Genomic DNA, 23,750 nt, shown 5'->3' on the forward strand with positions numbered 1-23,750 from the left:
TGAGTTAAAAGCTAAAGTTTCTGGCTATTGTAAATGCGTAATCTTTTATCATGAAGCAGCCTTGTTGGTTTTTATCAGGATGTAGCAGGATGACTGCTTTTCCAGTGGCTCCGCCCACTCGCAGTATTGTCCCCCTTTAATTTTTTATATAAGGAGGGACCTGTAGATCTGCTCGCTCTCTGACAGCTGATACGCACCTCCCCCTTCCGGGTTTACCTGGCTGCAGGTTCGGCAGACGCTCGGCACTCTCTGCAGGGTTGTGCAAATTGTTCCACCGTGCAGGTACGTTGCAGTCTATTGCGCGTCAGCGATCTAGTCGGCACCGTAATAAACTTGCGTTTATGTGCAGGCGCTGGCAGGTCGGACTGCGTGTTTGCTCGTTCTGTCCCGGAGCTATGCCACGCTGAGGTCCCGACTGTCCTGACCCGTTTTGGACTGCTGCTGCTTTGTGTGGGGATAAAACCCACACTTTTTACGGACATTGCCTGCTGCTGCGTTCGGGTGTGGAAATCCCGTTGTCCGCATTTTTATGCCTATTGTATTATGTTTTCATGTTTAGCTGCCTGAAATAGGAGGTGGATGGCAAGGGAGATTTTTCTTTATTATTTTTGTAGCTATTTTTGATTATTTGATGGTTTAGTTCTTTGAGTTCAAACTGTAACCTGTTTTGATATTTTCCTTTCTTTTTGATTTGTATTGGATCTCTATTGTTGTTGAATTTATTTTCAGTCTCCCATTAACTGTCCATCTTTGTGATTCCAGGTGCTGAGGGCCTCACTGGTGATCCTGTTTGGTGATGGTGTCCCTTCGTGTGTAGTGTCTTATTCACTCCCCTCCTTTGTTTTGCTTTGCCCTTGTGTGTTTGGAGTGTTAATTTTGGATTGTGGTGCTCCCATTTTAAGTTTATACTCCCACCCCTCACTCACCTTGAGCACAAATGCCCCAGCCCTGGAATACATGATAATTTATACAAATAGGATAACTTTTTTTTTAGATTTGAATTGTGCCCAATAAACTGTTGTATATGCTTTTGGAAACACGTCTCTCGCCTGCTCAGTGTAACGAACTTGTGTTGTCCTTTTGTTTAGATTTAGTAATTTACCGTATTCATAGATTTCTTTCTTTTCCCTGGGTGATTTCTCCCAGGGTGGCGTTGCTGGTTTCCTTTAGTTTCTTTCTTTTTCCCCTAGTTAAAAACATAGATTATTGGGGTAGTTCCTACCCCACCTCACGCTTGCCACAAGGACAAGAATTCTTAAGACATTATTGTTTTGTACTCTTTGACAATTCAGAGACAGGATTATCACCTAATCGTCACACTCTGACATCACACTCTGACCGCTGTGTGCGTTCCCCAAATTGTGTAATTGTCTTTCTAGAACGGACACAGCATCAAGCCAACACTTCAACTTTAGTATCAATAAATCTGTCCAACGCTTTATTATTTATTAAGGATACGCAGGAGGTTTTAAATTACCTCTGCAAACAATTGTATTACCTAAATTGACAACATTTGTCATAAACAGGGTTGAATACAAGTGTGCTTGTTCTTTGCTCCCACTGTCTTTTTTCTTTCATTTTTATTTCCTTTGAGATAATATAAGCTGCTGCACACTAAAATGAGATGAGTTTCTCAACCTGTGGTCCGTTTTTGTGATACTTATTTTCATTATTACTTTTATCACAACTTTATTCACTCCACACAGAAAGGCAGCTCGGTGGTGTGAAACCCGGGACCGACAGAGATCACCACCGCCGCCCTTCATGATGACCTACTGGTCAATATGAGTTTTTACCAAATAAATCCAATTATCGAGCTTGAGGTTAAACACAGGGTACAATGCAAGTCTCTTATTTATTTGCTGTCCCTCTTTTTTGAGATGTTTTGTCATTTCAATTTCCGCTGAAATATTGAGCCTAATAAATTAATTACAGTGCACAAGAGAAACCATGATTATATTCTGGGTTATTAAATAATTACTTGAGAATCAGGATATTCCCAAAAATGCAATTCATTAATAAACACATACATAACCATTTAAACAAGTAACAGGCTACAGAGAAAAGCCCTGTAATCTGTCAGTGATCACAGCTGTGTCTTTATCAGTAAGTGCGGAGAACATGTGTGCACGGTTATTGAAAGGCAGTTATTATATCCTAATAAATAGGATGTCAACGCAGTATCTTAAAACTTCCAGGATCTTCTGCTGCATCCTATCCACTGAAAATAGTTTATTGTACAGACTGCTTTTTGTATTTTTGATCGGATATTTCTCTCCTGTGACTGGCAGTCACAGCTGCATCTTAGGCCAAGTATTATCATTCGGTCCTTCTGCTGTCACACACAAATCAGTTGTAATACCAGGTTTGAACTCAAAGACAACAAAACTTGTAAAGGTAACATTACTGCAATTTTAGTTTTAGAGAAAATGGCGGAACATGTCCCATAGCCAACAGTGTTTCATGTCAATAACGTGTGCTTTGGGAAAACATCACTGTTGACCAGACTCTTTGTGTACCAACAGTAAAGGTTTGTTTCACTGTGGACAAATGCTAAGACGGTTTTATTCTGGGCGTCCTCGGGAGGCAGAAGTTAAATTGGCTTTAAACAATTTGGACAAGCGGCCTTGATGCGGCAGCTGTGGAGCAGATCTGGGTAACGGGGATTCAATGTGTCAATCTGTACTTTTACTCTTCTGTACACTTTGTCAATTGTTAAATCAGGGACACCTCGTGTTTTATCTTGTAGCATCCGGCGCTTAGCTGGTCATCAAATCAAACATGTCAGCAAGGACAGGGCAGCACAAACAGTTGATATGAGTTCAAAGAAAAGGGCCTTTCTGATGTGAATTGAAGGCCTAATCGGAACAATGTTTTGTCATAAAGTAGCCTCGTTGGTTTTTATCAAGATGATAGTTAATAGTTAATGTTTGCTGATAGCACTCTTAGATAATTCAGAGACATGAAAGAAGCTGAAGTTCTCAAACAGTGGTCTGACTATCAATGGGTGGTACGATAACACTAAAGGGTCACGAGCTGACTAACAGAAGGAAAAAAGAAATCCTCACATAGACGTAGAATGATATTTGTTATGTCAAAGAAACCTTCCTTAAGGCTTTTTAACTTCATGAATTACTTAATATAATTTGGGGTTAGGTTTACAGCAAAACCAAACCTCTTTCTAAAATCAAATAAATCTTTTACCCCCAAATTACCAAACTATCTTTTTAAAACTTTTTTATAACCAATAACTTATTTGTATCTTACTGGCCTGTACGGGCTTGCTCTTGTTTTAATAACTTTTCTTGGAGAATTGTAGCATCAAAATGATCCAATTAATAGCATGCAATAATTGAAGAACCTTGATGGTTTAACAGAGGGTACATTCCAGGTTGTTAGCAATTAATAAATAAGACAGTCATTCTGACAGGATACAGAACTGTGAATAAATACACAATGCAGTTTGTTAACAGGTACAAACCACAGAGAAAAACCTGTACTCTGCCAGTGACCACAGCTGTGTCTTTGTCAGTACAAGTATATTTATCACGTGTGCAGACACAAGTCCTTCCAGCTGTTGAAGGAAACTGACAGATGATCCAGATGTAATTACCGGCCCGTTGTCGTCAAACTGACACAGCCTCACGAGCCGTGACTGAGGAAAGGACGCATCACTTCTCTACAAACATATTTCCTTGCTTCCTCGCTGGGTGGAGGGAAACGTGGACGCATGTCAGAGATTTGGGATGTGCCACCGACAGGTCCGCCCTCACCGCACTAATATCTCATCCCCACAAATTGAGGCCTGAGTCTCCTCCTGCTGCCCCGACTGAGAAGCTCTCCTCCTTGAACGTCCACTGCTGACGTCCAGCATCTCATCATCTCGTTAATTTAGAACAACAGACGTGTAAATGCTTGTAGAAGAAAGCATCTGAAAGTCAGTGTGATGGCGCGGTGGATAATACTTTTATTTGTTTACAGCGTTGTGAATGGACGAGGTAAGACGCACTGCTAACAGCTGTTGAACACCTTTTTATACAGTATCCATGTTTGGGCCCATGTTGTATCCTGCTGTCTGTCTATCTGAGAGTGTCAGATAGCACTTGAGGCCACACATGTTATTTATCCATCATAACTCTGCTGTGTATGTAACCCTCAGAGATGAATCTTTACGTTTTAAAGAATTGCTGTAAGGCTGGGAGGTTGTTGGCCCTTTCCGGACAAAACTGTACACCCGACCATCCCATCTCTTCTTCCGATCAATGCGGGTAAGACCTGATTTCTTTAAGGACGAGGTCTCACAATGCAACACAGGGACCAAGGACGGGGCACTACAGAGGGAATGAACACATTTTTGTGTATCCAAAACCTTCTGTGGGGTGCAAAATATGTTTCATTTTTTTCTGAGGGAAGAGTGTCTTCCTATGAGCTAAAGAAGAGGATTGCCGTACAATATGCAATTCATCACTATATTTTTTTACTTCCATCGCTTTACTCTGAACATTGAGTGCATGCAGACAAACAGTACAGACATGATACCTGACCGTAACTGGAGGGACGAGATAATGTGCACTTGGAAGAAGCCATTCAGGTTGTGTACAGCTAGAGCTAGTTTCATCCACAACCCAGGAACTACGTTAAAGCATTTTTAATACAAAATGTCTTTGTTAGACTTTGAGAACACGTAGGCTTGATTGATAAAGCTGAGGAGCACTTGGTTAACACATGGAGGTCCGTGACTTTTTCTTTGTAAGAGGGTTATCAGTTTATTTTTCTCTATGTCTGCCATTCATTTACAGATTCACCAAGGAGAAGTGCTGCTTAGCAGCTGAAATAGACCAATTCTGTGAGGATGGCATGGAGAAGGCCAAGGAGCACGGGGTCTGCGACGAACTCTCATTCCCAGGAGACCCTCCGCAAGGCGTACTGTCTAAGGTTCTCTGCTCTCTACAGTCAATACCTTCAACACAGCCCTCTCTTCAATCTTGCAACTAATGAGTCAACCGCTTGGGTGTTTCTGACCAGATCACTTCAGAGAAGAGTCCTTCTTTATTCGCAGCATCTCTTGTCTCACCCTCCCTGTCTCCTCTTCAGTTATGCTGTGACTGCTGTAAGTTCGGCCTGACCCAAGCTCCGACATGCGGATTCCATGGTTTATTGATGGGAGATCTGTGTTTGGACTCGGCTAAAGCCTGCTGTGTGAAAAACACAAAAGCACTCAAACAGACTACACATGGTAAGTCTCAGTCTTAAGCGTCTTCATTTACTCCACTCTGTCTTATCTAGACTCTTCTAGTCACTTATCGTGACTTCGGTCTGTGACGCTCAAAACAATCAGCAATTTTTGCCATTTGCACACAGTAAGAGTTTCAAAGCAAATGTGACTTACTGATGTGAATTGAAGGGCAAATCAATAAGAACATATTTGGCCTTCCCTTAGAGTTCTAGTGTTTGATGAGGTGCTGAAGTGTTTTGCCCTATGCTTGTTATTCAAGGGATTTAATTTGAATGAGGCCTTTCCTTTCATACCACAAGTGAAAGAAAGCCATCAGGTCAGCAGCACCACTGAGTCTCATGACAACCGTAGAGGTTTGCCTTCTTAATTTGGTGGTTAGGAGCTAGAAATGTAGTTGTAGTGCATACAGCGGCTACTCTCGGAGGCAGTTTGAACTTTGACCTTGAAAGCCTCTGACACACTGCAGACTGTGATCGGATGCATTAAGATATTTTTGGTTTACTACGTAATGGAATCTTTGCCAACTAAACTATGTTTTGTTTAGTTGGCAAAGTGTTTTTATGCATCCAAAACATTTATTGTGTCTAAAGTTCTGCTAATTTAGGCATACTGCCTCTGACATTTATTGGGGAATCCTAAATTTATATCTAATACACTAGTTAGTACGGCAGCATGGTTATAGGAAGGCAAAGCTATTATATCCTGATATTTAGCATTTAGCATTTTCTGAATTTTGATCGGATGTTTCTCTTCTCAGATGTTGATGTGTGCCTGTCTGGGGATCACATCTGCAATTCTGACCAAATTTGTATCAACACACTGGGTTCCTACATCTGTCAGACAGAATGTGCCACTGGGTTTGAAGTGAACAGCAACAACATTTGCCAAGGTAACATTGATTTTATTATCGTTTACAATATCTTGTGCATTCATTTTGGCTCCTCCAGTGCTACTAACACGACTATGATCACATGTTACCTAAAAACAATACAGAGTTACTTCTATTTATTAGTTGTTTCTAACTACATTTCCCTGTCTTCTGTTCTCAGATATCGATGAGTGCGCTCAGCATAATGGAGGTCACCAGTGTTCCTACAGTTGCTCCAACGTCCCAGGCAGTTTCCACTGTACCTGCCCATCCACAGGCTACACACTGGCACCAAATGAACGCACGTGCCAAGGTCAGGAGAGGAACCTTTAGTACCCTTGACATGAAATCAACTGAATTGTAGATGAATGACATGTCCCCTGTGTTTTTAGACATTGATGAATGTGCACTAGGGACACATACATGTTCGTTCCATGGAAGCTGCTTCAACATCCTGGGAGGATTCCGGTGTCTGTCCTTGGCATGTCCTCAATACTTCCAGCTAGCAGCGCACGGGTGAGTGCTGATGCCTGCTTGTTAATGACGAGCTGTTGGGATTAAAGGGTTGATTCTCTCTAGCTGAGAATGATGCATCTTTCTCCTCTGTCGTTTAGTATTAAGACTGTGTTCTTATTTTGCACATATTTCCTGCCGCAGTTTACAGTTAGTTTTTCTCACTCAGCCGTTGGTGAGTTAGTAAGGTCATGTGGGATCCTTTGTTTCTTCTACAACGTTCTCTTTTTAACCAACCGTCCTGATATTTTATGGATGGGACCTTCCAATTGATATAATCTCGTAAGACTTCTTACTGAATTTGTGGAAGAGGCTTTTTCCCTACAGGACAGCACATCTGTAGCTGGCCACGGTTGCTCTGTGTGTCACACACCATCAGTCCCCAAGAACATTTACCTTTTAGAAGACATGATATTGGATTTTATGAGATTACTTTTGAGTGTTTTAAGTAATATAGTAAATATGTTGATAAGTAAATCTAGTTTTTATTTTCATTGATATTCAGTCAGAGCTCCAGCTCTCTATTTACCTCCTTTGCACAATTATTGAAGGGCAAAAAGGTTATTCTTGTTGAGTAGAAAAAATATGGATTCACTCGTAGTTAGAATGGTGCTTCAGTAGTTTGTTATTGTTAATGGCTCAGCATCAATCAGGCATTAAAAGGTATTGATCTTTTCATCTCACTTAAAATCTAAATCATAAACGCATTCCTCAAAATAACTAAAAATTGACTTTAAATTGAATTATTGTTTATCAAAGCAAGAAGTTGAAGTTACTAATTGATATACATTTTTGGGAAAATCATGGAGGTCAATGGTCCTTGGCACATGTTAATTTTTTCCCATTTTCACCTGCTGTTTATCCTTTTCATATCCAGAAAAGATACTTCAGCCAGTTGGAACTGTTACAAGGCCTGTCATCCTCAGGACGTCCAGTGCCGTGACTATACCATTGACTTAATCCGCTACATCTCCCTCTCCTTGGCAACCTTCCAAGAAATCAGTGAACCAAAAGGTAAGTCAAGGTGGACGTACAGGTCTTAGCATGTGTCTATGCGTTGCGGAATAACGTTTAATTTGATGTAACAAACTATTTACATATAATATATTCATTTTTGAGTGTTTATTCCAATCAGATTTTTCTTTTACATTTAGTTACATCTCACAGAACGACCGTTCAAATGAATCATGAGTATAGGTCCATGGTTATTTGAAGAATGCACTCTGTGGTTCACTACTATCAGACTAATACAAACTTCCAACCAATTCTTCCAACAGAAATCCTTTTCTTGCAGTCAAATGTAGCGGCTAGCTATCCTCATGTATACGGTGCAACCGATGTTTCCTTCAAAATGTTGGTTGCAGATGACCAGTCCTCTTTTGATGTGGTAAAGCGTTCCCACGGGGGCATGTTTGTTGGTAAGTTTAAAGAGTTGGCTATCACTCAGGAGTCAATCTTTGATGAAAGCCTTTGTTGAAAAGAATATTCTGATATGTATGTTCTGTGTTTGTCATCCTTCAGGTGTGGTCCATCAGGTGAAACCTATCCGTGGTCCCAGGGACCTCGTGTTGCAGGTGGCTATGGATTATGTCAAGTCAGGGACTGTTTCCTATCACAGCATTGCCGTCATTCATGTCTTCATCTCGGAGTCCTTGTCCTGAGCAAAGCAATTGAGAAATACTACATCAGTTATTTACCAAATCATTGAGAGTACATTGGATGGTTGTTGACAGTGGACCGACATTTGTAGTTATAGAAGTATCGGGGGCTTTTATTAACCACTGGAAGAATTTAACTTTAATTCACACTTCGTTGTCATTATGGTAGACCACTGGCTGATCTGTGTAACTGTTTAATATTTGATCAATTTCATCTACATGGAAAGACCACATGTAACATGCTTCAATTGATAATAAACGACTTAATCTATGGACTTTCTATCAACATTGATTGTGTACCATCAAACTATGGTAATATATGTGAATAATACTTTGTGCGGTTTCTCAAGGTCAGTTGGTTTTAATCAACATGATTATAAAAAACTTCTTTCCCAGGGCTCATTTAGGAGTCACTGTCTTGAGTGCCAAGTCAGAGGAAAAGCAGGCAGACACCGGTCTGATAAGGATGAAACTTAGAAATCTTTCCTTTTATATCGAAGAAATATAAAACATAATGTTCTTCCTAATGTTAGTCAGTTGTTCCTCCGGCCTAATTTTATTTCTCATTAATATAGACTCAACACCCAATCTTGACAGAAAAAAAACAAATTTAGAAATTTATAAAGAAAACCTGAAATATCACATGGTCATAAGTATTCAGACCCTTTGCTCAGTATTGAGTAGAAGCACCCTTTTGACCTGTACAGAAATCAATGATGAAACAAGTTTTACACACCTGGATTTGGGGATCCTCTGCATTTCTTCCTTGTAGATCCTCTCCAGTTCCGTCAGGTTGGATGGTGAACGATGGTGAATATCTCTGTACTTCGCTGCATTCATCTTTCCTTCAATTGCAACCAGTCGTCGTGTCATTGCAGCTGAAAAACACCCTCATGTTTCACTGTTGGGATTGTATTGGGCAGGTGATGAGCAGTGGTTGGTTTTCTCCACACATACCGCTTAGAATGAATGCCAAAAAGTTGAATCTTGGTCTCATCAGACCAGAGAATCTTATTTCTCATAGTCTGGGAGTCCTTGTATTTTTTGGCAAACTATGCGGGATTTCATATGTCTTGCACTGAGGAGCGGCTTCCATTGGGCCACTCTGCCATAAAGCCCCGACTACTAGAGGGCTGCAGTGATAGTTCACTTTGTGGAACTTTCTCCCATCTCTCTACTGCATCTATGGAGCTCAGCCACAGTGACCTTTGGGTTCTTCTTTACCTTTCCAGGGCTCTTCTCCCACGATTGCTCAGTTTGGCTGGACGGCCAGGTCGAGTTCTGGTCGAGTTCTGGTCATCCCAAACCTCTTCCATATAAAGATTATGGTGGCCCCTGTGCTCTTAGGAACCTTGAGCGCTGCAGAAATGATTTTGTAACCGTGGCCAGATCTGTGCCTTGCCACAATTCTGTTGCTGTGCACTTTGGGCAGTTCCTTCGACCTGATGATTCTCAGTTGCTCTGACATGCACTGTGAACTGTAAGGAGTTATATAGACAGGTGTGTGCCTGTCCAAGTCCAATCAGTTTGATTAAACACAGCAGTACTCCAATGAACGAGTAGAACCATTTCAAGGAGGATCTGAAGAAATGGACAGCATGTGAGTTAAATATGAGTGTCACAGCAAAGGGTCTGAATACTTGATATTTCAGTTTTTCTTTTTTAATAAATTTGTAAAAACTTCTACATTTCTGTTTTTTTTCTGTCAAGATGGGGTGGTGAGTGTACATTTATGAGAAATAAAATAAACTTTTTTGATTTTAGCAAATGACTGCAATAAAAGAGTGAACATTTTAAAAGGCTGAATACTTTTCGTACCCACTGTATATGCCATCAAGTTGTCATCTTATGTCAAAGTTATTAGTTATTATTTATAAACTCATTATACAAGTTGCCTTTATAGAAAGTGTACTGTTTTATATTTGACCCATGCTAACATTCCATTTGAATAAATTAATGTTCAAGTTGTCAGGAACACAGGAAGGCATATCTAATTATTCTGATATTTTCATTAAAACATTTCATGAATCAAAGAGTTAAACAAAAAGGTCTTGGAGCTCATATGGTTCACAGTTCACCGAGGCAATTTTCCGGAACTACATCGAGGAAACATCTGGGCAGATTACTTTAACAAAGCTTAGCTACTGAAAATTTGAAACACTTTATAAAAACAATAGCTTATTACTGTTTTTAGAATTATTAATACACAATTCCTAGCTGTGATATGGTGATTACGTCAGCAATTAAAAAAAGGAAAAGAAAACCAATGAAAAGGGGGTGTTAGTTAGGTTACATTTGTCCTTTGTGCCTAATATGAATTTGGGTTTTCTAGCACCAACCTAGTTTGGCTGGGATGACCAAACGGGCTCGTTTCTGACCCTTAGAGGTTTCTGACCCCAAGGAACTCTTTCGAAATGATGCTTAGGCGTAAATTCAGTCAAGTCAACCCTCCACCAGCCTTGACACCTCCAATCAGCAGGAAAACCCGGTATATCAGAGGATTGGAGCAACTGATTCGCCACCACCACCACCACGGTGTTTGGACCGTGGGGGGATATGCCTCCTCTCATCTCGGCATCCCGCCCCCTGGTCTATCCTACAACTGGATGGAGGTCCAAGCCCAACAACTTTTCACTTTTAATAGGCTTGTTCAGAAGTCTTTCTTGAAATTGAATGGGTGTCTGGGCACAATGGAGAGCTCGCAGTACTTGTGTTTTGAGCAGCTGTGGTTTTGGAGACCCTGCAGGCGAGGTCAAGGCTTTAGAAGGCTGGTCCCATGTACGGAGAAGTTCAGGGTGTTTTAAGTTGTTGTTTTTGTCATGGGGTGGTAGCTAGAAAGAGGGTTGGACTCAAAAGCGGGATTCAGAGAAATAAAAAGATTTTATTTTGGCAGCAGAGGGACTTTGTTCGGGATCCGTGGCCGGGGAAGATGCTGGAGAGGCAGAGAGGCACAGGGGTCCAGGCGGCAGGAGCGGTACGGTAGATAGAATCCACGCTTGAGGGAAAGGTAAAGATCCGGCTGGCTGGAGGAGTTCCCCCAAGCCGGGGAGGGCGAGAGGGGAAGCCGTCAGGTTTTGGGAAGCTTTCCGTCCTTTGTGCGGGGAAGGTAGTCTGTTCAGGGTCACGCACAACTTTTGTGGAATAAATCATCCACTTTTTAATGTGAAACCATTGTACAACCCAGGACACTGGAGCTGCCCCCCCCCCCCCCCCCCCCCCCGCCCCCCCTCCTCCTGGTTGAGGGGCCCATTCTGTAAAATGCTAATTATTTGTAAATGAGTTAATCGAGTCAAGGGAGGAAGGTGACTGGGGCTCCCTGTAACTGTCACTATGCAATTATGCCATTCAAGGCTAATAAGTCCCTGCCCTTGGTGTTTAAGTTAACTGGGGTGGATCGTCCACTCAGTCAGGGCCCATCAAGCTTTTGGAGATTGTGAAGTGTCTTGTAGATTTTGTCTTTCGTGAAAAATCAGAACACGTTGCTTAGGGCAGAGCAGCGAAAACAGTTGATATGAGATAAAAGTGTCTTGCTGATGTAAATGGGAGGTCGTAATCTATAAAATGTTTTATCAAAAAATAGCCTTGGTGTTTTTTTTCAGGTCAAGAATTCTTGAGACATCACTGGTAGCCCTCTCAGTGTTACGCTGAGTCTGCACAGTAGGTAAAGAAGTGAACTTTAATTGGAAAAGGGTATTTGTGGGACGGGAGTCAGACAGTAGCTGGAAGGCAAGCCAGCAGGGGAAGGTGCTGGTGACTGGTAGAGCAGAGGACGGAGGTAAAGCGGCCTAAGTGCTGGTTGCTGGGCTACGATTTAGACTCTGGAGTGGCCTCAGAGAAAATAGGAAACTGGAAGGTTTCACCAAATAAACAGCACAAAAAGAAGACCAGAGTCACAGCAGTGCCGTGACACTTAGATAATCTAGAGACATGCTTGACCACTTTTACATATACAATTTAGCCTTAGTCTTTCCAGCTGTTGAAGCAGACTGACAGATGATCCAGATGTGACCGAGGAAAGGACGTCTCATTTCTCTTCAAAATCTTTGTTTCCTCTCTCCTCGCGTGGTGCAGGGAAAGCTGGACGCATGGGATTGGGCCTTAGATATTTGGGATGTACCAAGGACAGGTCCGCCCTCACCGCACGGATATCTCATCCCCACTCGTCGAGGCCTGAGTCTTTTCCTGCTTCTCTGACTTAGAAGTTATCCTCCTTGAAGAGACATTTTCACACAGGAGACAAACACAGCGCCACTGCAGATGTTCAGCTGCTTATCATCTCGGTAATTTAGAATAACAGACGGTTAGACGATTGGAGAAGGAAACATCTGCAAGTTAGTATGATGGCACTGTGGACAATACTTTTGCTTTCCTTATGCAGAGTTCTGAATGCACAAGGTAAGACGCACTGCTAAATTCTGGCATTGAAATGCCAATTTTGAGTCTTTATTTAAGGTTTGATTCAATTTGAACACCTTTAATACAGTATCCAAGTTGGGGGCATATTGTATCCTTATGTAAGATACTGCTTGGTAACGTTGTCCAACACTATCTGTCTAACTGACAAGTGTGAGCCCAATTTAACTAAAACTCATTCATTCACTAGCACTTGGGGTTGGGGGAAGCTCTTAATCCATCTTTCCTCTTCTGTGTATTTAATCCTCAGAGTTTGAGCTTTCTACTGTACAGAGATGCTGTCAGGATGGAAGGGATCGGGCCCTTGCAGGAGAACACTGTACATCCACCCCTCCCATCTCATCTCCCAACATCTGCAAGTAAGAAACACCTGATTTTACAAAGGACTGGGACTCCTTTGCGAATGCGACCCAGGGACCAAAGACTGGGCACAGTGGGAATGCGTGAATAGTTGTCAAACATGTGTTTGTCACCCTGAGGGACAACATAAATGATATTGGACTAATATACGTGAAATGCGTGTTTGTAGTTTTCCTGTGGGATATGTGCAAATCCTGTGAGCCAAAGGAGAGGATTAACACATTATGTATTGGCAATTCATCAGTGTGTCGTTGTTTTCTTGGATTTCTTCCTGCTTCACTCTGAATATTGTTTGCATGCAGACAAACAGTAAATGGATGTTACCTAGCCTTCACTCGGGAGACGAGAAAATATGCAGTTGAGTTTGTCTGAAGCTGTGTACTCAGATAAAACTTTGAATGATCTCTTTCATCCGTCCTTGTTCCAGTGGAGCAGGATGAGTGTGTCGTCTGTTCCTTCAGTATGTAGTGGAAAGGGTGGTCCTGATTATGTAATATGCATAATCTTTTCTTCGGTGTCCACCTCTCGTCCAAATGGAGGTCTGTGGAGGGAAAATTTAGGAATAGTAGAAGGAGAGAGACTTTTTGAGCTTGAAGTAATATAACATCCTTATTACATAAAAATAATGAGAAGTTACAATACATTACCATTGTTATTTTAAATTACGGCCACCTACAAAGTCTGCAGTTTCTCTCCTGATTGAGCTCAATGTCTGCCCTTTATTTACAGCATCACCAAGGAGCAGTGCTGCTCAGCAGCAGTAAGAGTGGGACTCTGTGACAAAGGCGTCATGATGGCCGAGTGGCAAGAGGCCTGTGAGACGCCCTTCTTCCAAGGAGAACCCTGGGAAATCCAAATCTCTAAGGTTATCTTCTCTTTAATGGCCATATCTTCAAGCTACAAATGTCCATTAATTCCTGTATTTACAAACAATACAACTAATGTACTAGTGATTCTGACGATATCGCATTAGAGATAAGATTTGTTCTTTTTTGACTGTCTCTTGTTCTTGTTTCACCCTCCCCATCTTCTGTTCAGACGTGCTGTGACTGCTGTATGCTCGGCCGGATGACGGCGAGCCGAGGTTCCAACTGCAACTTCCAGGGTTTGTTGTTGATGGAAAGGTGTTTGCACACAGCCAGAGCCTGCTGTGAAAAAAGTACAACGGTAGAAATCGGACCAAATGAAAATGGTAAGAGATCGGTTGAATACTTGGATATGATACGTTGCATCCCCAGAATTAAAAACATAAAAAACATGAATTTCCAAGAGATTAAAACTTGTGTGACATCATCTGAGGTGATTCATCAGGGATCCAGTTGATCCCTCTGGAGCCCCAAACGCTTTTATACACGCTTCGCATGCAGTAGTTTTCTCTTACACCTGGAATTCTCTTCTTTAGTGACCAGTCCTGTCTAAGGGTACCTTATTCAAAAGGGGTAACGCACATTTTTATCACTTGAACTTGGGGGCACTCGTGCTGTTTAACCATCATGCCTCTGCTTTGTAATTACTCTGCAGAGATTGAGCTTCATGCTGTACAGATGTGCTGTCAGCGTGGAAGGGATCGGGCCCTTTTAGGACAAGACTGTAGATCCCTCTTCTTCTTCTCCTCGTCCTACAGTTGCAGGTAACCAACACCTGGCTAAACAAAGAAGAGGGTCTTAGAATGCCACCCAGGGACCGAAGATTGGGCAGTACAGAGGGAAAGCCATGTTCATCCATCAAAAACTAAAACAAATTGAACTCTTCAAATGACATTTTTGTCTGTCAAATGTGTGTGTCCTGTAAAGTAGCAGGATACAGTTTGTCTTTTGATAAACTAAGAGTCTGCTGTTTACTCACAGTATCTCCAAGGGGCAGTGCTGTTCAGCAGCAGTATCAGAGTGGTTCTGCAATAACGGCATGAAGATGGCCAAGAAGGAAGGGACCTGCCAGAGACTCTTGTTCCAAGGAGAGCCCTGGGAAACCCAAGTGTCTAAGGTTATCTCTTCCCGAATGTCAATATCTTCAACCTTCACATGTCCGTTTCTTTCTTGTGCGCAAACTAATAAATCAACATTATCACTTTAGAGATGAGATTCCTTCATCTTCAGCTGCGTATCTTCCGCTGTCTCACCCTCACTGTCTCCTGTTCAGATGTGCTGTGACTGCTGTTTGCTCGGCCTGATGACAGCGAGCCAGAATTCCAGCTGTGATTTCCAGGGTTTCTTACCTGGGAGACAGTGTTTGGACTCAGCTAAAGCCTGCTGTGAAAAAAACACAACAGTAATCAAACCGACAACAAATGGTAAGATATGGAAACAATGTTGTGCTTTCAGTCTTTGGAGTCTAAATTTGCTCCACCATATCTTATCTAGACAGAATGACTTCTGTCTATCTGTGACGCTCAAAATAATCAGCAATCTTTGCCACTTGCACACAGTAAGGGGTTTAAAGCAAAAGTCTCTTGCTGATGTGAATTAAAGGCCAAAGCAATAAGCGTATGTCAATGGGAAGGCCAAAGAGCTTTTTGGAGTTCCAATGTGTGATGAGGTGTTTTACCCTATGCTTTCATTTCAAAAAGACTTTTCTCCTCCACAGCACTAGTGACAGAAAGCCCTCGGGAGGGTTTGGACACGTGTAGAGGTTTGTCACCTTCGTTTCATAATGTGATCTCCATTGTTATAAGAAGAGCTTTAGGAGGTTTAGACACCAGCCAGTGACATGATTCCTGTGATGTAGGACTCACACTGTACACATTAATGTCTCCTTCTTCCCGTGTGTCTCTGCTGCTTTCAGACTTAAACTGCTCCCAGTTGTGTGAAGGTGACGGTACGTGTACGTGCTTTGCTGGTTATGAACTGCAAAAAGATGGAGTGAGTTGTCAAGGTGAGTAATGTAAAGAAAAGTGTGGTTGTAATAGCATTAGCATGGCAGACTGTTGGTCAGACCAGAGTAAAATATCTGATAACTATCAGATGGATTGTCGTGAAATTCCTCATTCATAGCTCCGTTCAGGATGGAATGTTATTCCATCATTTTTTAATGATAATCAGGTGAATTCCACTTTAAATGAACAACAATTAGTATACAACCACAAACCTATTCTCTAAACAAGAACAAACATTCATCACATTACAAGTCATTTAGCTGATGCTTTTAACCAAAGTGACTTAAAATCAGGGCATACAAACTCAGAAGAACAAGAAACAAGAAAGTGCAATTTCATCAAATAAGCCAATTTACAATTTGCTATAGATAAGTGGCGTTACAAGTACAATTTAAGTGCTACAATATGTTCGTCTTTTAGTGAAGGTAGAGTCTGAAGAGGTGTTTCTTTAGTTTGTGGCGGAAGATGTGAAGGCGCTCTGCGGTCCTGATGTCATCAGACACTCACATTCATGTGGAGAGACTGTGTGTGTGTGTGTGTGTGTGTGTGTGTGAGTTGAAACATAAGAAAACTACAATAAAGGATGGAACCTCATGAAAAACTACCCAAAATGCCGGAGGTGTCACTAGGAGGCCGTGTTTATACACCACTTCTGTGTGTAATTAAAAATAGCCTGGTCAGGTGTATTGGTAAGCGTAGTGTCACACATGTAAAAACAATCCCCGGGTAAATGTTAAGCTGGTTTTGCTTAATGTGTTTCCTCATTAGATTTGAATGAGTGTGTGGCCCGTACCAGTACATGCCTGCCTGGACAGACTTGTGTCAACACAGTGGGCTCCTACACTTGTCTAAAGAAAACAATATCCTGTGGACAAGGCTATCATCCAAATCCGGAGGGCACGTCTTGTGAAGGTACATACCGTCGCAATGAATCATGTCCTGTGTTTAAAGTCTTCTACTGCATTTGCTGCATCAATACATTTGTTTAGACATCTTACTTATGTCTTACCCCCCTTCGCGTTTACAGATGTGGACGAGTGTCGTACAGGAGATGTATGTGGCGGCAACATCTGTGTCAACCTGGTGGGAACGTACCGCTGTGAATGCAGAATTGGCTTCATGTTTAACACTATTACCACACGGTGTGAAGGTGCAGTACAAACTCATCACGATTAATTGCCATGAACACTTTTGCGTCCACACATGTGAGAACACAGAGGGGTCCATGACGGCAGACACTGTGGAGAAACTGTGCGCTTGGTCTTTTGAGGTCTCGACAGATGTCAATGAGTGTGAAGCCAACTGTTGCAGACATGAGCAAAAGTCAGTGGCTCCTCCAGTGCTACGAGTGTGATGTGATCACATGTTACCTAAACATTTCACTGACTATTTCTAACTACATTTCCCTGTCTGCTGCTCTCAGATATCGATGAGTGCGCTCGGCATAATGGAGGTCGTCAGTGTTCCTACAGTTGCTCCAACGTCCCAGGCAGTTTCCACTGTACCTGCCCATCCACAGGCTACAAACTGGCACTAAATGAACGCACGTGCCAAGGTCAGGAGAGGAACCTTTAGTACCCTTGACATGAAATCAACTGAATTGTAGATGAATGACATGTCCCCTGTGTTTTTAGACATTGATGAATGTGCACTAGGGACACATAACTGTTCTTTGCATGGAAGCTGCTTCAACATCCTGGGAGGATTCCGGTGTCTGTCCATGGCATGTCCTCAATACTTCCAGCTAGCAGGGCACGGGTGAGTGCTGATGCCTGCTTGATAATGATGAGCTGTTGGGATTAAAGGGTTGGTTGTCCTTAGCTGAGCAGGATGCAATACTTTTTTCAAGTTTGGAGATGATGCTGGTCAGCTTCAGGACAGCACATCTGTATCTGGCCACGGTTGCTATGTTTGTCACACACCATTAGCCCATCCAGCCCCCGAGAAAATTAAAATATTGGATAACTGATTTATCATCCATCTGAGAGTTTACAGTAGGTTTTGATCTTCTCAATCATAATTTTACTCACCTTACACAAGAGAACATTTCATTACATTACATGTCATTTAGCTGACGCTTTTATCCAAAGCGACTTACAATAAGTGCATTCAACCATAGGGGTACGAACTCAGAAGAACACGAAACAAGAGAGTGCAATTTTGTGCAATTTTCTCAAATAAGCAAATTTGCTACGGATAAGTGCCGTTACAAGTACAATTTAAGTGCTACAATTTGTTAGTCTTTTAGTGGAGGTAGAGTCTGAAGAGGTGTGTCTTTAGTTTGCGGTGGAAGATGTGATGGCTCTCTGCGGTCCTCGTGTCTTCAGAGAGCTCGTTCCAGCATTTCGGAGCAAGGACCGGCCAGGACCGGCCAGGAGGATGATGACAAGAGCCTGAATCAGTACCTGTGCTGCCTTCTGAGTGAGAAGAGGACGTATTCTCCTGATGTTGTAGAGAGTGTATCTACAGGATCGTGTTGTTGCAGTGATGTTGGGAGTCAGGGAGAGCTGGCTGTCGAGTGTGACGCCGAGGTTCCTAGCCGTTAAAGTGGGCGTTAGCACGGAGTTCCCAAAGTTGACCATCGAGTCCTGGGTCGGAGAGTCTTTTCCCAGAAATAGAAGTAGTTCAGTCTTGTCGGGATTGATTTTCAGATGGTGAGCGGACATCCACTGAGAGATGTCAGTCAGACAGGCAGAGATCCGAGCCGCCACCTGGGTGTCCGAGTGAGGGAAGGAGAGAATTAGTTGGGTGTCAACAGCATAGCTGTGGTAGGAGAAGCCATGAGAGCGAATGACAGCGCCGAGAGAGTTGGTGCAGAGAGGGAATAGAGAGAGCAGAGCCTGATACACCAAGTTCCTGAAGGGAGGAAATAAGGATCTGGTGGTTGACTGTGTCAAATGCAGCGCAGAGGTCCAGAAGGATGAGGGCAGAGGAGAGAGAGGCGGCTCTAGCAGTTGCTCTGAGACAGCAAGGAGAGCAGTCTCTGTGGAATGGCCTGCATTGTAGCCTAACTGGTGGGGGTCAAGGAGGTTGTTATGGTGGGAGGATAGAGAGAGTTGGTTAAAGATTGCACGTTCAAGGGTTTTGGACAAAAAGGGAAGAAGAGGGACCGGTCTGTAGTTGTTTTCTTCAGAAGGGTTGAGGGTAGGTTTCTTCAGCAGTGGGTTAACGCTTGTCACCTTCAGAGAATTGGGAAAACAGCCAGATAACATTGTTGATGAGACAGGTGAGGAAAGGAAGAAGGTCAGGTGCGATTGTAGAAGATGTGATGGAATGGGGTCAAGAGGGCAGGTGGTCGGACGGGCAGAGGTTACTAGGGTACGAATTTGGTTAGGAGACAGGCGGATGAAAGAGGAAAGTGAGGGCAATAGAGGTGAAGTCAGTGGGACGCAAGAAGTAGGAGGTGGGTTTGAGAAAGAGGAGCGTATGTCAGCTATTTTCTTGGTAAAGTAGTTGACAAAGTCTCCCGGAAGAAGGGGGGAGGGGGGAGGAGGACTAGGGGGTTCAAGGAGGTTGAAAAGAGAGCAGAGGTAGAAGCAGAAAAAGAGGAGAGAGGAGATTGAAATTCAAGCAGGTCATCAAGTCGTTTATATTTACGCCATCTCCTTTCCGACGCTCGCATGGTGGCTCTCATGGCACGCACCGGTTGAGACAGTCACGGAGTCGGAGGGGATTTGCCAGTCCGTTGTGTCGAAAGAGGGCAAAGAGAGTCTAGAGAGGAAGAAAGAGTTGAGAGGGGGGTCTCAGCAGCAGCATTCGGATGCAAAATAGTTCCTTCCAGCAGTGGTTTCAAAACTTGGGGATTATTGAAACTGCAGTACGGGGCACACCGACACGCAGACCGGTAAAACACTAAAATACAATAATTAAAAACACAGTTGCAAACAAGTTGGTGCACTATATAAGATTGATAGCTCTACTATTTCATTAAAAAAGATGGTAATACATTAAGTGTAATAGTGAGGTAAAATGTACTTATTTTAAAAAGACAAAACAACATTTTATGGTTATATAACCATAAAATATTGTCAGTCATTTTCAAAGCCGCTTATCCTCCATAGAGGGTCGCAGAGGGTCTGGAGTCAATACCAGCCCTCATTGGGTGGGAAAGGGGTACACCCTGTACACCCTGGATTACTCACATCGCAGGGCTGAAACAGAGACAAAAAAACAAACAATTTACATGTGTTTGGACTGTTGGAGGAAGCCAGGGAAGAACATGCAATGCAAACTCAACACAGAACGACCACTGGGCAGAATCAAACCCTGTACCCTTCTTGCTGTTAGGCGATAGTCCTGACCACCACACGACCTGAGATCATATCTTATAATGCAATTATTTAAAACATAGAAGATAGGACCCATTTGGGTTTGGGGTTCAGGGACCCTTCAATGTTTCTACATCATCAGAAGGGGGCTCACCCCAAAACGTCCCGGAACCACTGTTTTAAAGTGACTTCATAACTTAACGTCATAATTGTTAATTGATTAGCATTTTTGATATGCTAGGTTGATGAATTTTTTTTAAAGCTTTGTTTTCCCTCTGTTTTAAACACTCAATATCTTTATTTTAGTTATTTATTCTAGCATTTCTGGTAACAGTACCTACAGAAGAAGGTTAGGACATTGGACCACTAGATTGGGCTCATTAGCAATTTTTCCAATACTGAAAGGATGGTTCATGTGCATGATAGAAGTCTCCTCTACCTTTCTTTTTTTGCAGCAGCTTCCCTTCATGTGTACCCCCTATGTGTTCAAATAAATATATTGATGCACAATCACACGCGGGCAATAGTTTCTGCCACTACTCTCGCCCTTCCTTCGCTGTGGTCCTTTCTAATGTTCTGCTCCAAGCAACCCCACTATAAGATCAAACAGGCCTCTGCTTAGCAGATAAAAAATGGCGTGGCATTTATTTATGGCCACCTGGGGCTCAGCCAGCATGGGGGCTCAATTAGTGGTGGAGCAGCATTACGGCTCACATAATGGATAGGGATTTTAGGGTTGCTATTGGGTGGTCAGTTGATTTGCTGAAAATGACACCAAAGGACCAGTAGCCGTGTTGGTGAGATAATATTTGTGTCTGGCATTGTGCTGATTAAAATAAATAAATATAAATTATGACAGTTATTCTCTTGAATCTGTATCTTATAACAACCCCCCGTCCCCTCTAAATGCTAAGACGACTAATTAGGATTTTAAGGATTTCTGCCTCTTGTGTCCTTGGGTAACTTCACTTCCTGCCTTGTCATCCCCTGTGATTGTCTGCCGTGTTGTGATTGTTTCCATCTGTGTCCAATCACCTGCACCTTCCCTGTGTATTTAAGTCATGTGTGTCTCCTGTCACTTGTCGCGTCGTTGTTGGAGGTTAACTGTTAAATGTCGGATGTGATGTCTGCAGGTTTGCGAATCCTGTGGTCTCTTGCTCCTGGTCCCGCCTGCTTTTTGTCCCCTTGGCATTTTTTGAGTTGGATTTTGGATCTTGTGACTATTAAAGTCTTTTTGTTTGAAACTTTGCGCTTGAGTCCTGTCTCCGCTTACAACCGTTCCTGACCTTATCTTTAGAAAATATGTAATACATTTCCATTTCCACCCCATTTTCTCCATCTTTACATCCGACAGACTTACCATAACTCCTGTTTATCCTTTTCGTATTCAGAAAAGATACATCGGCCAGTTGGAATTGTTTTAAGGTCTGCCGTCCTCAGGATGCTGCCTGCTATTACTATCCCATCAACTTAATAAGCTACATCTCCGTCTCCTTGCCAGCCTTCGGAGCCATCAGTTCACCAAAAGGTAAGACACCGTGGACGTGCAGCGTGGTCTTCGTATGTGTGCAACTCCGATTGGTACACCGGCATATGCAATTAGACATTATGGGCTGTTTGACTATAGTGATAAGTATGTTGTAGTAGTCTGAATCATATGATTTGGCTGAGTCCCATGTTCCTTAATATGGCAGAACCTTTTAATTTGGTAATTATAATCAAGTGAAAGTTAACCTGAGCAGACGTTGGTGAATTTCGTTGATTCAACATTTCAGTTAGATTGCTGTTTCTGGAATTAAATTAAATTGAATAAAGTAGTAAATAGTAAGTAAAATAAGAAACTTTACTGCTCACTAAATTCTTAATTCCTGATTTGTAGGAAATCCACAATGAGGCTTGAATGCAGTTATTTACATAGTATTAATTTTCACTGCTTGAGTTTTTTTGGCCTTAATAGTTTTTCACAATCTGCCACAATACAAAAGATTCAATTAGTTGTTTCAACCCACAATTGTCCAATTATACAATAAGTACGAGTGGGATATTATTTAAAGGACAAATGCACTGTGGTTTACTACTATCAGATGAATACAGACTTTAAACCAATTCTTTCCACAGAAATTGCTTCCTTGCAAACATCTGCAGCGGCTAACTATGCTCATCTACCCGGTGGCACAGATGTTTTCTTTAACATCCTGGCTGCAGACGACCAGTCCTCTTTTGATGTGATAAAGCGTTCCTACAAGGGCATGTTTGTTGGTAAGTTTAAAGACTAGGCAGTGATTTATTTTTTTTTTGGAAAGCAAAGAAGAAGATATACCAATGTTGCATTTGCTCATACGTCTCCACAAATGTATGTTCTGTGTTTGTCATCCCCCAGGTGTGGTTCGTCAGATGAAATCTCTCCGTGGTCCCAAAGACGTTGTGTTCCAGGTGGCTGTGAATTATGTCAAGTCAGGGGTTGTTTCTTATCGCAACATTGTCATCATCCGTTTCTTCATCTCTGAGTTCTGGTTCTGAGCAAAGCAATTGAGAGATACATTAGTTGTTCACCAAATTATATTCAGTCCATTTGATGCTTGTTGATGGTGGACGGACCAACCAACATCGCAGGAATTTAACATTCATATTAGACCGAGGGCTCTCAATATTTGATCAATTTCATCTACAATGAGAGCAGATTTGACCTGCTTCAATGGATAATAAAACCCTTCATCTATGGAAGCTGCTGCTGTCAACATTGATTGTGTCCCATCAACCATACAATCCCCTCAACCAGAGAATACTTTACTGGGAATGTCTGCAACACTGCCAGTCACACAGGGGGGCAACCATGCTGAGGTAAATCCTGTGATAAAGAAATTGTTGCTTTACATGGAATTCCCCGAAGGTCTGTACAGTGGTTTTGCTGCAAATATTGCCTCAAAACTGTCTCAAAGTCTGGCTGAATGTATTGATCCTCTCTATGTGAATGGATTTCATATGCGAGTGCAGCCGCAGCTCAGTCTGTACAGAATTTTTGTCTCAAGAAATTATTGGATATTATTTTGTGTCTAAGAATATGTTCGAATAATGTTCTTCACTAATACATGATATGCTCGGCCCATATGCCGAATAAACACTTTCAAAGCCTTTTATCTCAGAGCTATGGGGGTTACATACAGACCATAAAATAAATTGTTTTTCCCAGAAAGACCAAAGATGCTTGAGGATACAAGTCAGCGGGAAAATTGAATGTTATCTATATGACATCAAGTCTTCAACTTGTATCAAAGCGATTACTTATTATTCATGAACCTTTTATGCAGAGTGCTTTTATAGAACTGTTTACTGTTATATTCTCACTAGCAAACTATTTCCTGTCGAGAAAATTAAAGTTGAAATGGTCAATGCCTGCCTTTAAAAGAAGGCAATGGAGCGTATGTTATTTTTCTGGTATTTGTTAAATGTCATGGATTAAGAGGTAGAGATCTAGGGAGGAAGCAGAAGTGACCGTCACATTTGTTCTTTCAAATACATTACTATAACACCAATACTGAGATTTTAATTTATTCATTATTTG

General features: G+C 42.1%; 1 protein-coding gene and 1 long non-coding RNA gene across 2 annotated transcripts; both read left to right on the top strand.

Annotated features, from left to right (window-relative positions):
• Nucleotides 1-79: 79 nt before the first annotated feature.
• Nucleotides 80-1,037, top strand: LOC144406263 (uncharacterized). The gene is made up of 2 exons (XR_013467479.1): nucleotides 80-282; nucleotides 350-1,037. It is a non-coding gene; the product is annotated as an uncharacterized LOC144406263 (long non-coding RNA).
• An 11,578-nt stretch (nucleotides 1,038-12,615) lies between these two features.
• On the top strand, nucleotides 12,616-22,912 carry LOC120817138 (fibulin-1-like). Its single transcript, XM_040172993.2, has 16 exons — nucleotides 12,616-12,670; nucleotides 12,939-13,047; nucleotides 13,778-13,913; nucleotides 14,087-14,240; nucleotides 14,570-14,678; nucleotides 14,896-15,031; nucleotides 15,188-15,338; nucleotides 15,632-15,676; nucleotides 15,830-15,919; nucleotides 16,689-16,832; nucleotides 16,948-17,070; nucleotides 17,344-17,475; nucleotides 17,555-17,678; nucleotides 21,580-21,716; nucleotides 22,307-22,447; nucleotides 22,569-22,912. Exons 1-16 carry the CDS (start codon nucleotides 12,616-12,618, stop codon nucleotides 22,706-22,708), a joined length of 1,926 nt encoding a protein of 641 aa, XP_040028927.2. The 3' UTR covers nucleotides 22,709-22,912.
• The last annotated feature ends 838 nt before the right edge of the window (nucleotides 22,913-23,750 follow it).

Source organism: Gasterosteus aculeatus, chromosome 4 (assembly GCF_964276395.1).
Source record: "Gasterosteus aculeatus chromosome 4, fGasAcu3.hap1.1, whole genome shotgun sequence".
In the NCBI taxonomy this organism is placed as follows: domain Eukaryota; kingdom Metazoa; phylum Chordata; class Actinopteri; order Perciformes; family Gasterosteidae; genus Gasterosteus; species Gasterosteus aculeatus.